We start from the raw sequence: 14,250 nt of genomic DNA on the forward strand, positions 1-14,250 counted from the left end.
ATCACTGGGAAGAGGAGGGTGCTTCCAAGGTCCTCACTGTGAGGTTCCTGTTACTGCCAAGTGTTATCTAACTTCCCAGCCCCTTAGGAATGAGAATGTCGGTGGGACTTACATCTGGCTCCAGACCCACGCATCTCTGGAAGGCCCTGGCTGCACCCTCATAGTCCTCCACGGCGATATACGCGCATCCCAGGGAGAACCACACACCCAGCTGTAGCAAGGCAAAGTCGTTTGGTCAGGGGTCAGAAGTTACCAGAGACCAAGTGCTTCTTGTATAGCAGAATCAATACTGATGTCACTGCCTAAATACTGGACAGGGCCCAGTGAAAGCAGAGCAAACATCAGCAGTCACACATGGAGCCTGTCTTCTTTGGAAAGCACATGTCACACCTCTCCCGCTACTGGGTGGATGCAGGAGACTAGTGCAGAAGTCAGGCGAGGCACACCTGCATGGGGTTGATGCGCAGTGAACGCTCAAAGCATTCGATGCACTGCACAAACTCCTTATTACGCAGGTGCAGCAGTGCCATGGAGCGCTGGGCGCGGGCACTGCGATGGCCGGACAGCTCCCAGGCACGCTCGTAATACTGCAACTCCCTGAGCACATCGCCCAGCAGGCAGTACAGTGTGGGCGTCTCCCTCCGCTTCAACTCGCGCCGGAGGACCTCCTCGGCCTGGGTGAGAGAGGGGGGCCACCAGGAGAGTTCAAAAGTTGTAACACAACAAAGCATGGCACAAAAAGCAGAAATCTAATCTACAATCAGAGTGAAGAGGAGGATGAGGAATACCCCCACCCACCCAAACAGAAAGACTCACTGTGAAATTCATTAACATCTCCTACAGGCAGAACACTGTCATCACTGTCACTCATTTCTAAGTTCAGAGCCTCTGGCTCACAACACGTCTTTAAACTCCAGCTCCCACTTTGATCTCACACCCGTACATGCCCCTCTTCCCTGAGCTGGTCTCAGACTTAACAGCGCTACAGAAGCTGAATTTCTAATTAATCATTAATTCCCTTCACTCCCCTCAGCGATCAGGACAGAAAACTGTTTACATCAGTATTATTCCAGTGAGCAAACACTGATATTGACACGCCTGTAATAAAGACAATTAGACACGCAGAACATGTCCAACATGTGCACGCTCACGCACACACAGGCACACAACACAGACTCCTGGTTCAGTTTACAGGAATGGCTTGGCTCATCGCTTGCTTCTTATTCAATTTGAAATAATCATGTAAGCTTTTTATAATGGAGGGGGTGGGCTTTCTGCCCTGTGAGCTGATCTGTGCGCCTCACTTTCCCAGCCCAGATGCCTCCCTGTTCCATCTTCTCCACTGTCTGTCAGCCCCCACCCAGATTAAATGTAGCTGCCCCACACGTTCTGGCACAGCACACACCCTGCACCACCGAATCCTATTCAGCGTCCCTCCCCGGTAAACCAGCTTTCAAGGTGACTCAGAGAGCCCTATAGATTTACCTCTGCCTGCACCTTAGGGATCATTGTTAGAGTGAGGCGTCTTTCACACGCACTCATGTTTCACGCAGACAAACATGCGGAGTGCCACGGGGTGGGGCAGAGCCGGGTGGCATGGCCGTGCCTTCCAGAGCACACTGATTCTTTAAATGGCCCCCACTCCACTCAGTCACACGCTGTCAATCACGGGGGTATCATCACCGTGGCCATCAATCACATAAATAGGAATAACAACCCCACATATTCCTATCAGCATTCAAGCCAAATTGGGGGGGCAATCCAGGCCTCAGCCGCTGCCCCACCATGACTGGGGACAGCTGGGTGTCAGGCGGGGGAGAGGTGCGGATTAATACAATCCCAGAGTGGAAAGTCAGCCTGGCTGTTACTGGGGGGGGGGCAGTGCCACCTCCTCAAAGGCAGACAGAGGGCAGCATGACGAGTCCCTCCCCAAAAGAGTGACTGGGATATAAAGTACAGCAATGTGGAGTGGGGAGAGAGGGGCCCTGCCATGTGACTGACTGTGGGAGGGGCCGCCATCCTAGACGCCTCTTCATCCTCCGACATCCTCTCTGTGCTGTGAGTGTGACTGAGGAAACGGCAGAATGCCATTGGAAGGCACTAGTAAACCTGTCCCTTAAGGGGGGGCTCACCGGGGTGTAAGGCTCTGGAGCTCAGCCAACAGCCAACACTGTGTAGAGTAACTTGGCAAGATTATTTTAGTATTAGCAAGAACCCCCATCATAGCTGGGCAAAGAGATTCAACTGTGACAGATCAGGCATGTCAGTCTGCTGATAAAGTCAGCAGCAGAGAAGGAGTTAAAATAATTAATGATAATAATAATTAAGGCTGTCTTCTTGGCGATGGGTGGAACCCGGGGCAGTGGCTCCTCTTAGTGCATTGGTGGCTCAATGACTTAGAGCCCTGGTCACGCCTCAGTAATTTCATTACAAGAAAGAATTCTGAGCTTCCAGCGTTCCTGGCGTTCTTGCTTCAGGTCGTTACTCGCTGCGACCCGTGCGGGCCCCCTCGACAGACAGCCAGGATGCAGCACTTCATACGTGCTCCTGCCAAACTAATGGCTCACATTGCATTTTTACTGCATTACACAGTGATCTGGCCCTAGGCCATGAGGGGGGGGGGGGTCCATTCCCTTAACTGTTTTTTTAACTGCCAAAAATGCAGCACAGTAATCAGACTGGGAGACAAAATAGGAGGAATTAACAGGGCAAGCAAAGACACATGGTGATCTAATTTGGGTCGGGGGGATTTGCAGTAGCATGGGAGAGGTCAGACACAGATACCTTGAGCTGGGGGGGGCTGTCAGGTTGTTAACCTGGTGAACCTGCGTGGTGGCAATATTAGGAGACAGTGAGGCCACGTTGACACACCTAGGGGGAAACCGGCAATACACTCACTGTTCATCGTGTGCACGTCTGTCATTGTCTGTGTGAATGCACGTACGTGTGAGTCTGTGTGTGCGCATGTGTACGTGAGTGTATGTATTTGTGTAAATGCTTGTGTGTGTGTGTGTGTGTGTGTGTGAGTGAAGGGGTATGTGCATGTGTGTGTGTGTGCCTGGCCTATGACCATACAGGCCTTGTCAACATAACCGAAGATGAAACAAAGCAGCATTGCAAAGCACAGGGTGGACAAAAAGAGGAAGGGGGGGTTTGACGCACAAGACAATGAAAAAAAGTGTGGTGGGGGGGTTGGTGGTTGCTGTGACGCGGCTCCATGCACAGCAGATGGCTGTTACATAACTCGGCTGGAGTCTCTCAGCATCCCCACCCGTGCCGAGGGTGAGCGCTGTGTCCAGAGGCTCACAGCAACCCATCCGTATGGACGTGTGTGTGTGTGCATCTGTGCGTGGGAGTGTGCGGATGCGTGTCACCCAGCGGGGTGTTCGCGTCCCCTTAACCAGCAAGACAGTCATGCTACATCACTAAGGACGATGCACCCGTTCGGGCGACAAATCACGCCCCCCGCGGTTCTCAGGGCACTAGAACACATTGCGAGTGCGGGCTGCCAGCTCCTGGATGATAACACGATGAAGGTTCCCATAGCAACCGCAGTATTGATCATTGAGGCATGTATCTTAATCTAGGTAAGACACCCCAGGTTAAGGAAAGAGGCCAGTGGGTCTGTATCATCAAACCCTCCCAAGAACATCAAAACTATACTAAGATCAGCTGCAACTCAACATAAGCGATGGAACAGGATGGCCATGTGACAGAAGAGCGTTACTGGCATTAGAGCAGCGGACAGAATTCATGTGTGAGGCTACTACAGGGCGTGGTCACAGACACAGGGGAACAGGAAATAGTACATTAGACTAGATTACATTTTTATTTATCGTGCCAAGCCATTGCTCTCATAAACAACAAAAAGCTTAAAATACCAAATATAAAATAAGAAATACAAAAAGTGTCATCTTTCATAAGAATGTTAAAGTAAGCAGGCAAGTAACTAAAGTAGAAGTGTGCATATGCAAAAAGGTGTATATAGGATAAGATATTGCCATTTGCACTGATATGAAAAGAAATTATTGTGCATTTTAACCTTTATATGCTAATTCGAACTTCATTTGCGGTATAGAGGTTAAAATGCACGGAAAATATGTACGTACAGTGGTACCTCGGTTCTCGAACTTAATCCATTCCGGACTCCAGATCGAATCCTAAAAAGTTCGAATTCTGATCGAATTTTTCCCATAAGAAATAATGGAAAACCAATTAATTGGTTCCCGGCCCCCCAAAATTACACCTAAATATGTTTTTATTTTATTTTTTTTTACCATTTAAACACAAAATGAACAGGATAAAACAAGAGCAGCATTTTTTTTCTTAATGGCTTCCAAAACGACAAAGATCTTATCCCAACATTACCCCTGTCCTGCCCCGATTGTCCGCTCCTTCCGTGTGCCACGCCCCCTCGTTAACCTCGTGTGGGATCCCCAGTTGTTTCTGGTTGTTGTCATTAATCCTCTGTATTAAGTCCGCGTTTCAGTTTGTTTCCCCAGTCCGGTCATTGGGTGCGTTCGACTTGCTTACAGCGCTAGCTTAGAGCAACGCATTCTGATCCTGATGCAATGCATTACGGTTAGATGCATTGCGACCTCTCACCCGGCTGCACAAACTGGAACCGCCTCCGTGACGACACACCTTTGCCCTTATTGGCTGAAGAGTTTAGTTGCACGCATGACGTTTGTATCCCAGGCAGTTCCGATGCGTAATCTGCTATTTCTCCCGAATGTCACGTAAAGCAGTGAGAACTGGTTTTCAGTTAATTTACCTGGTAAAATAAAATTTAAATAAATGATATAAATGCTCTAATAGTAGATGTAAGTTAGTGGTTTACTTATTGTTAGTTACTGTAATGTGCTGCTTTATTTGGTTAATCGTCCAGTCTGTGAAGAAGGCATTCAAGTAAGAATTGCATTGTAGTATGACTCATTTCCTGGCGCGTACAATTTATATTAGGTCAGCGTTCACAGTTCGACTTCTGATATTCAGATCGAGTTCTAGGTCAAACTGGTTTGTTCGACTTTCAAGAAATTCGAGTTCTAGTGAGTTCGAGAACCGAGGTACCGCTGTATTTGTGCTGTTACATTAATCAAATGCTGCATATATTTCTTTTAATGGTGAATGTGTACTTGCGTACCAGTTATGTCAATCCCTGCATATATATATGTGCATACATGCATATGGAGGGCGACCAAGCTGCCAGTCACTATGTCCTGAAGCTCGGTGCTGAACAGTGATTGGGGCAGGATGAACTATAAAAGGAGGACAACGCATAACCATTGGTCCAGGGGCTAATGAGGAAGGATGAGGGACAGGGAATAATCAGTGACAGTAACTTGCCTTGCCATGCTGGCCCAGCCTCTCGTAGCAGATGACAGCGTCCTCCCACAACTGCAGCCTCTCATACAGTAACAGCGCGGAGCTCGTACAACCCAGGTCCATCAACAGAGTAGCCAGCTGGCGCTGAAGAGGAAGAGGAGGATGAGAAACAATGGGCAAGAACAGCTTAAAAAAAAAAAAACTACTACTGCTCAGGGAAGCTCATAGAAGCCACACAGGCAGGCAGACAGGCATGCATGTACGCTCTCACACACACACACACACACACACACACACACACACAAAAAGACACCTCGCCAGCCCCACCCCGAAAGGACCCATGTACACGCCTCCAGCTTGCTGGCACGCTGCCATCTGCACAACAAGAACCTTATTGAGAGAAGCCGAGACCACCCACCCAACACACAGGGCCACACCTGTGGGGGTGGGGGTGAAGTGGGAGTTATTCAGTATGTTTACATGCACACTAAGAAAATTTAATTATTGTGTTAGTTCGACTAAAACTGAACTTTTAAAGTACTTGTAAACATGTTAGTCTGACTGAAATTGTACTAAATCAAATTTCTCTTTGTTGGACTAAGACACCAAGATAATGGAATTGGGAGTCAATTTACTCCTGCATGTATTCAATCGGACTCACACTGGCCTAGGCGCTCTGCGCATGCTCCAAAGTTTCTCCCCCCTGTCTTTGACCTGGAAGGGACAGAAGAAGCCGGTACACAGAAGAAGCATGGAGCGTACCAGAGGATGTACAGCACGTATGAAATATACAGCGCTGTAAAGCTGTCCAATTCACCACTAGACTAAATGGTGCTTTTCCATCGTACCAGGTACCGTAATATTGGTACTTCAAGAAGGTACCAAAAGTACGGTACTTCAAGATGTTGGTTTTCCACTGGCGTAAAAACTGGTTCCGGTGCTGAATGGTGAACCAGAAAAAACCCAGTACTAACAAGCTGATAGGAGCCATATCGCCATCTATTGTAGCGAAGTTACATACTTCGGTCAATAAATCGATTCCCCTCCTGTGCATGTACACTGGGACAAGGACAGGAGTCCGATTAAATGGCGTAGTCGAGCTATAACCGGAGCTAGACTTAGCTATGCATGTACACGTACTGAATGTCTCAGTAAGTAAAACCGGGGGGGGGGGGCTCTTGACCTACACTGTTCACTTACAAGGCTCTTTCATATCTTTTCATCATCTCATGCTACATATGTTCTCCTGAACAGCAGAGGACCAACCACTGAAATCATAGGGGGCGCTGGCAACACCAGGCTCTTTCTTTATGTACAAGCTGAAAGGAGAAAGGAAAACCTGACTAAACGGTCAGTAGAAACGATGTCACATCCATCCATTACCCTAATACCTGGTTTGTCATACCATAGTGAAGTGTCGGCATTTTGTGGGAGCAGAAGTACCTCATGACCACCAGGATGAAGCCGTCCAAGGCCTTAGCAACCAGTAGATCTAAACATTACTGAACCGTGAGGCAGTTCTGCACCTCCTTCATCCCTCAAAGAACTCGAGGCGGTACTTCATGAAGAACACGCCATCACACACAGGTCAGGGCCGTTTGGCAGCATTTCAAGAAGCACTGAATCTCCTCTGTAGCTGAACAGTGGCCCTGCTCCTTATTACTGCCTTGACATTAATATACTGTTAGGTGTCCAGTCGCAGTAGGTAATGTGCGTAAAAGCACTCAGCTGACATTAGCAAAGATTCCAAAAACATCAGACACAAAATCAAACAGGTCCTACGGAAAAGGCTGTCAAGCATGGTTACACAGGAGGATGACATCATCGTCGCCCATGGCAGCGAGAGTGGCGTGGCCATTACCTGAAGCAACCAGTGTGGCGGCACCTGGCAGCAATAGAAGACCTTCAGACGTTCGCTCACAGGCAGGCTCCTCTCCTCAAAGTGGTCCACCAGGGTCTTGGGGGCAGGGGGGGAGACAGTGACACAAGTCAGCCAGGCACTCTACTCAGACTACCAGCAGGCTTAAAAAATGCAATTCAGACCAACCACAAAGTTTTCTTTTTTTCCACTAGGGCAAAAGTGCTGTAGCAAGTATCCTGAACGGAATTTTGATAATTGGACCCTCCCACCCCCAACAATAAGAGCAGGGTTATATTGCATCACATTAATTACAACTGGGTAACTGCACCCTCCTGTGAGTAAAAGAGGAGGAAAACAGACCTCAGAAGAGCAGATTTCTAGTGACGGGATCTAGACGGGCCAAGAGAGGCAGTCAGCAGAACCATAGTCGAGCACAGTGCTTTGGCCAGCCCATCAGCTTGGTGACACACATGAATATCAGCTATGTGCCCCCTTTGTCCACCAAGTCAGCCGGACGCACGGAACCAAACTAACATCATGGCAGTGATCCACTCTTTTGTCTGTTGCATTGTCTAGGAGAACTAGCTCAAGTCAAATGTTCTGTCAAAGACACCGACATGGGGTAAGGGGGGGCTGCTGCTGGTATCCCATTGATGCACACTGGAGTGTCACATGCACAGATAATGGAGTGGCAGGAAAAACACTACATCCCCACCCCTTAGGGACTACCCAAACGGCAGGTCAATAAATGAACACAACCACTATGTCGTTCCCCTCGCCACCCCACCTCAGATTCTGCATTCCAGGAGGTGGTGAGAACAGGGCTTGTCCGGAAATTACATTTCCACTTCACTTGCCACAATCGTTTTTTTTAACAACCAGGTTTAATTAGTAAAGGGGATCCTGGGTAGCTAATTTCCCACTGTCACAGCCAGCGAGCGCCTTCAAATGCACTTTCTCTGCCAATGTGCACATTTACAGACACACAGACACGCTTTAAGATGGCGAACACCTGTGTCTCTCATGCAGCATTCTACATAACTGTGTGACTCATCAAGGTCATCAGGGGAAGGACTGCGGTCCCTCCAAACATCAGATGCCTTCTGGAAAGTCCATGTAGAGTCTATGTAGTGTTAGCAAAATAACAAGCTGCCTCCTGAAAGCTTCCATATGCTCAAGGACAGGAGACAAAGGCACGGAACCAGTAGAGTATACTGGGTGCCCGGTGACCCAGATCATCTTCATTCCTGAGTGTTCCCCCTGGTGGCCGGGTACAGGCAGGCACGAATCACAAAAAACCACCACATGCCATTACAGATGAGCCGGCGAGTTGACTTTGCATCGACTAGTGTTATGAGCCTGTTATTAGCACTAGTCATCAGGACACACATCAAAACAGCCGACATCCATTGTCTCAACGGGACTTATGCTTATGGGTGTAATAAGTGGGGCGTCAAATGAGAGCTTACTACCTTTAACTTGCAAAACTGAAGGGAAAAGGATAGCTTGCAGTTTTAAAGCTCAAGCTAAGTTTGTGTTTCATTCACTGCCAACTGAACCCACATTCCAAGCAGTATCACCTCTGTCCTGCTAAGAACACTAGGAACTTCAGCCACCAGGGATGCAGGTATAGGGGCTCAAATTAACACTAAATTAGGGACAGTCCAAAGAGATGGGGACCATGTTCAGGGCTGACAATATTTCACAGTGAGGTTCCCCTGGCAAAGACGAGTGGCTGCAATGGAGGATCCCATGGACAGGGAGCCCAAGGCCAAACACAAGTCCAATCCCAACCACCTTCATGAATATAAAGAGCTAAAAACAGCTTTTTCAGGGGAGACCTGACAGTGCCACAACAGACACAAGTACACCACACTACGCTGGAGCATTCTCACCTTCTCACGCCTGCCCCCATCCAGGTGAAGCAGCCTGGAGAAATACAACCCCACTATGCATGTCCATCTGCCCCCGCTTGCCTCTCTTATCTTGGTATTTAAAACGCAGGCCGTCCGATGCCCAAATCTGCCCTAGATAGAATGAGGCTACCGACCGTGTTACTGATCTCCAGACAGATGTGAGTAAACACACAATAAATGCCCACACCACACTTTGGCTGTTCATCAAAGGAGAGAATCAGAGGCAACTCAAGGCTGTTAAGTAATGTTGCCTTTGTGTGTTTCTTTGGTTCACACAACTCTACTTCCAAGGCTACCCTGCAGCGGCACTTTAAGAAAAAAAAAACAAGATTATTGACTCTTTGAAGGTCTAGTTTCCCTTCTATGATGGATTAGGCCACTAGCCCCAAACCTGAAGAGGAAAGGAAGGTAGGATATCAGCTGGACAGTCCAGTAATACTGGGAGTGACTCTGCGGGTGGGTTGTGAGCCACATGGCTTCAATTAAAGAATTCCGATGGGGGACAGCAATGAAAAAGAATGGCCTGAGTTGCCCAGGAAGTCCAGAATCCTGCCCAGTTGGTATAAACCTGCCCACACGCCTTGCCGCTGTCTTCCCCTTGGGGACAGGCTGTCTGGCACCTCTGCCACCTCTGCCACCGTGATAGATGGGGCGCTCCTGCATGGCTCAGCGGGGTCTCAGGTATGAAGACTTGCAAAGCAGGCAAGCACCATCCAACGTGAATACACTCACAGGAGGGGTGCTAAAAGGCTCCAGCTACTCCACCATTAAGCGGCGAACAGGCTCCAACTGGGGGTAGTTATCACCCATCTGGTGGGGGTTAATCACACTGACTCAGCATTCAGCAAGGCAATGTCTCATGCTATACCACCCTGCAGAGGGTTGAGTCACAGCCAGCATGTAACCCTCATACTGCGGAAAACAGCATCACCTTACGAACAGCAGACAAGGGATTCCCAACCTTCGTATTGTGCAATATACACACACACACAGGCTGGAGGCATGGGGGCAACACTGCTGTTCCAGGGCTATAGTACCTGTGTCTGCATCATGGCCCTCTCCACCCGCCGGGTGCTCCTCCGCTCCACCTTTGTGCGCAGGGTCAGGGCAGCCACCTCCACAGCCCAGAACTTTGGCTGGGACAGCAGACACTGGGGAAAGAGAACAGAGGCCTATAAGTGTCTTGTAGCCAATGAGCAGTTCACAAACCCAAACACAGAAGCACAAACACAAACACGAAACACACTGTAAACACTGCTCAGAGAGCAGGCACTTATTCAAACATACCCACATGTCCTCAGCACACACACTGTTAACGTGTGTCCCATGATTACACCCACAGACAGCACCGAGTCACCTAGCGCTGAACACTAAGGAGCGATTCGCTGATAAACAGCGGAAGCCACCATTCAACTCTGCCCAACACACCAGGCTTTATAAAACATTTGTTCATCCTTCACATATCGTGTATCATAGAAATTAGTCTCCCTGTGAGCTGCCAAAGAAAACTAAACAAAAGGGTCTGTTTACAGTCACACTGGAGGAATCATTCCATCTAGGCGGGTGTTAGGATTCTAGATGCACTCCGTGAACGAGTTAGCCAGTTATATAAAGAAACTAATTATTCCCCTCCCCCAGTTTCCCCAAAGTAATTATTACAGCTTGCCGTAAATCACTGCAGAACCTGGTGAGGAGATCAGTCTGCTTATATTTCAGCTAAGCTGAGACAGACTGTTAGGGTGTACTGACACTAGCCGATCCATACCGTGTTCAAGCAAGTTTGACCCCCAAAATCCAGTTCATTTAACTAGTGTGATCACTCCTTACCATGCCCACATGCAGTACACTTAACCATGCCCTTGCCTGCATGGTAAGGTGGGCCAGAGTATGGTTATGCTGCATGCCATTTGCTTCGGGATCCGATTTTCGGATTCCGACATTACGTCACATCCGCTAAAAACTTGGGAAAACCGAGTCGGATATGTTCCATTTGCCACAGAAGTAGCAATACCATGGACCCATATGGAAAAAGCAAGATATTTTGCTTAGCCGGACAACTTGTCGGATTTAAGGTACCTGTTTAAATGGCCTTTATCTTCGTTCACTTACAATTAGCCTGAATTACCTTAAATCCGACAAATAATCCGACTAATCATGAAATCCAATTCTAGACCGGTTAATTGGTAGCCATTGTTAGCAAAAAAACTCCGTAGCAACACGTCCACAGATGAGTTGGACGGTATAGTGTGTGCGACCGATTTAATGAGCCAGAAATGAGAAGTAGTGCTTAAACAGGATAAAACTACAACTTTCCCTTCTGTTGATAAAGGGCGCAGCCATCTTCGATTCTGAACTCGGGATCCTCTGCGTTATCCGAGATATTTCTCGGATCTCCGAGAAACGGGAGCGCGCATGTCATCACTTTCGGCTTCGAAACTCGGAATCCGACTCGGAATACGAGTTCCGAGGGCAAATGGAATGCATGATTAATCCGACTCAGGCACAGTTAGCAATGTCTGTAATGTAATTAGTACCAGTACTAAAAAAATGTAATACCAAGCAGCTCATGGTATTAGCTCAGGTATTGTGGTGCAGTACCACAATACCTTTTCAGTAACAGTATCCCATGCAACGTTAGTCTGCACAAACTCTGAGATATTGAGTAAAATGTGGGACTATCTTCCTATACATGCAGCATGGATAAATAAAAATTTGCTGCATTGCATACCTGATAAATCTGTGTGTCATCATGCCCATAATGACTCCATATGAGCCACAAAATAAGGATATTAATTGTGAATTCCAATCTGTTGTGTGATCACTTAAATAACTTAAAAAATTCACACGGTGATGACGAAAGCATGTTTGAGCCAAGACTGTTAAATGCAACATGAGAGAAGACCAGTAGGGGGTGGTAAGGGGGAACAATCGTGCTTGGGCACGGTACAATGGTGCATTCGATTATCTCTCGGAACTCAGAAATTCCGAGGTAAGTTACATCACGTCCGACAATCACCCGTTCAAGTTATCACATCTCGGAACAAACATGGCTGCCTCCATGAACACGCTGTTGTGTGTTGTTGCTTTATATCTTAGCAGATTTGGAGCGAGATTCTTTTTTCCGAGAGATACAAACAAGAAACACAAACTAGTCAAACCACATTAAAAGCTTTTTAAAATATTTTAGTACATTCACAGCGACATTCTTTTTTCGAAAGGCAAACAAACTACAAACAAATACACTAAGTAGTCTGGTAAAAATCTGAGATTGCATGCTAGGATAATGTTTATGGTCATGATATGGTATTCTCTAAATCGAACATGTGCAATTACATTTATAACTATTAATACATTTAACAAAATAAACATTTTTAAATATTTATAAAATAGAATTACTGTTGACTGTGTAAGCCACCATGTTGAAATGATGTCACAGGGGAAACTCGGGCAACAAAATTCTGTCCAAAATCAACGTCATAAAAGAGGCGTGTTTCCGACGGGAAGTGACGTTTTTCATGACGTTTTCATCTGAGTTCCGACTCGGAGAGAGATAATCGAATGCAGGACAAGGCAACTGGGCCAAGTGTCAGTATGCCCTAAAGGCCAGTCCATACTTCAGTTTTCCACATGCACTTTTGGTTGCGCAAGGGGGGATGTGATGTAAATTTCATCATCAGGAGTCTGCGGTTTGAGCACAGATTTTTATGTCTAGCGGAAACCGTGCACATTGACTGCATGTGCAAGATAATTAAATAGGTATATCCAGGAGGTGGCATGTATGTAAACTTTGTCCTTTTGATTTGGTCAATTGGAAACAACAAATATCAATAGCATCTATAGTTAACTTACAATTAGCCTGAATTACCTTAAATCCGACAAATAATCCGACTCAAGATTAATGATATATTCTACCTATGTCATCATTAATTGATTTCTACCCATAAATCATTTTTCATCACAAGAATGGAATAGCATTTTCAATGAGAACCATGATCGGGAGGATGTAAACAGCAAATATTAAACTTATTTACTGTCTGTACTGTTTGTGAGACAAGGTCGACATTGGTTAAGTAGTTTTACCAAAAAATGTTATGTTTTCATTGTTTTAAAAATCTGAGAATACTTGAAACTTGCTGTTATAAACCTTATCTCTTCCTGCTTTTGTGAAGCTTCATTCAGACCAAGAACATGACATCTGCCCTCTGCTGGTCTGGAAGAATATCACTGTATTTTTGACTGAAAAAAATCTGTCACGTGTCGGAGGTGGACCCAACAGCACACTGGGCCAGTCACTTAATATGTCGTAGATACAAGAAAACCCAAATGGGACAATGGGGCAGGGAGAAATCCTGAGGCTAATGTAGGACAGCATGCCATTTTAACATAAACATAGCCATTTAGTAGTGAAATATACTGACCTGTGAATGGTAAACCTAGAAGCAGTCTGTGAAGCGTGCGAAAGCACGAGTAAAGCATAGCAAATGCACTGACCCCACGGAAGCAACCCAAAGCTCTGTTTCGTCCATCCACTCACCAATAACTAATGGGACATTGCATCATGCATAACCTCAAGTAAAAGCTTCCTGTACAAAGATCTCAATAACCCCACCTGAAGGAAATCTCCCTTGGATACCGTTGGCTTTTGGAACCGCTAAATTTATGGAATAGTCCTCTCACTCCTGCCTTGTCTGGCTGAGTCTAGAAGAGAATGAAATCTTAAGGCAGATTTTATTCAATCTATCCAAGACCCACAACAACCAGCTAGAAATCCACGATGATCTAAAAATGTGCCAGCCCTGGGGGTTGGGAGACGAAATGTCATACTTTGCATGGTCGCCTGTCTGAACATGCAGCATGATTAGAAATCGGTCAAATTAACAAGCACACTCATTCCTGTGCTGTAACACTAGCTGAAGGGAGGATGAGTCAGCCTGGAGCAGAAGGTACATATGTAACCAGAGCTAGGGGGGATAACTAAGACCCACACGCAAGAGCAGAGAAGTGGAACGACACCTGAATGAATCCACAGCAACCAAAGTTTCACGTGATGGGCTATACTCAGAGCTCCCCCCCACACACAAAGAGAAATCTGCCCCCGACTCCACATTTTCAGTATATCCCTCTGCAGCAGCAACACCTCTGACGCCA

General features: G+C 46.8%; 1 protein-coding gene across 1 annotated transcript in view; it reads right to left on the minus strand.

The window, feature by feature from the left end:
• Positions 1 to 14,250, minus strand: part of ttc27 (tetratricopeptide repeat domain 27) — a 58,096-nt gene that overhangs the window by 7,197 nt on the left and 36,649 nt on the right. The window contains exons 10-14 of the mRNA XM_023804089.2: positions 10,140 to 10,253; positions 7,187 to 7,282; positions 5,347 to 5,469; positions 447 to 674; positions 113 to 211 (exon numbers count right to left, since the gene is read on the minus strand). Coding sequence (XP_023659857.2) covers positions 113 to 211; positions 447 to 674; positions 5,347 to 5,469; positions 7,187 to 7,282; positions 10,140 to 10,253 — 660 coding nt within the window. The remainder of the gene's footprint in view (positions 1 to 112; positions 212 to 446; positions 675 to 5,346; positions 5,470 to 7,186; positions 7,283 to 10,139; positions 10,254 to 14,250) is intronic.

The sequence above is a fragment of the Paramormyrops kingsleyae genome, chromosome 3, assembly GCF_048594095.1.
Source record: "Paramormyrops kingsleyae isolate MSU_618 chromosome 3, PKINGS_0.4, whole genome shotgun sequence".
NCBI classification, from domain to species: Eukaryota; Metazoa; Chordata; class Actinopteri; order Osteoglossiformes; family Mormyridae; genus Paramormyrops; species Paramormyrops kingsleyae.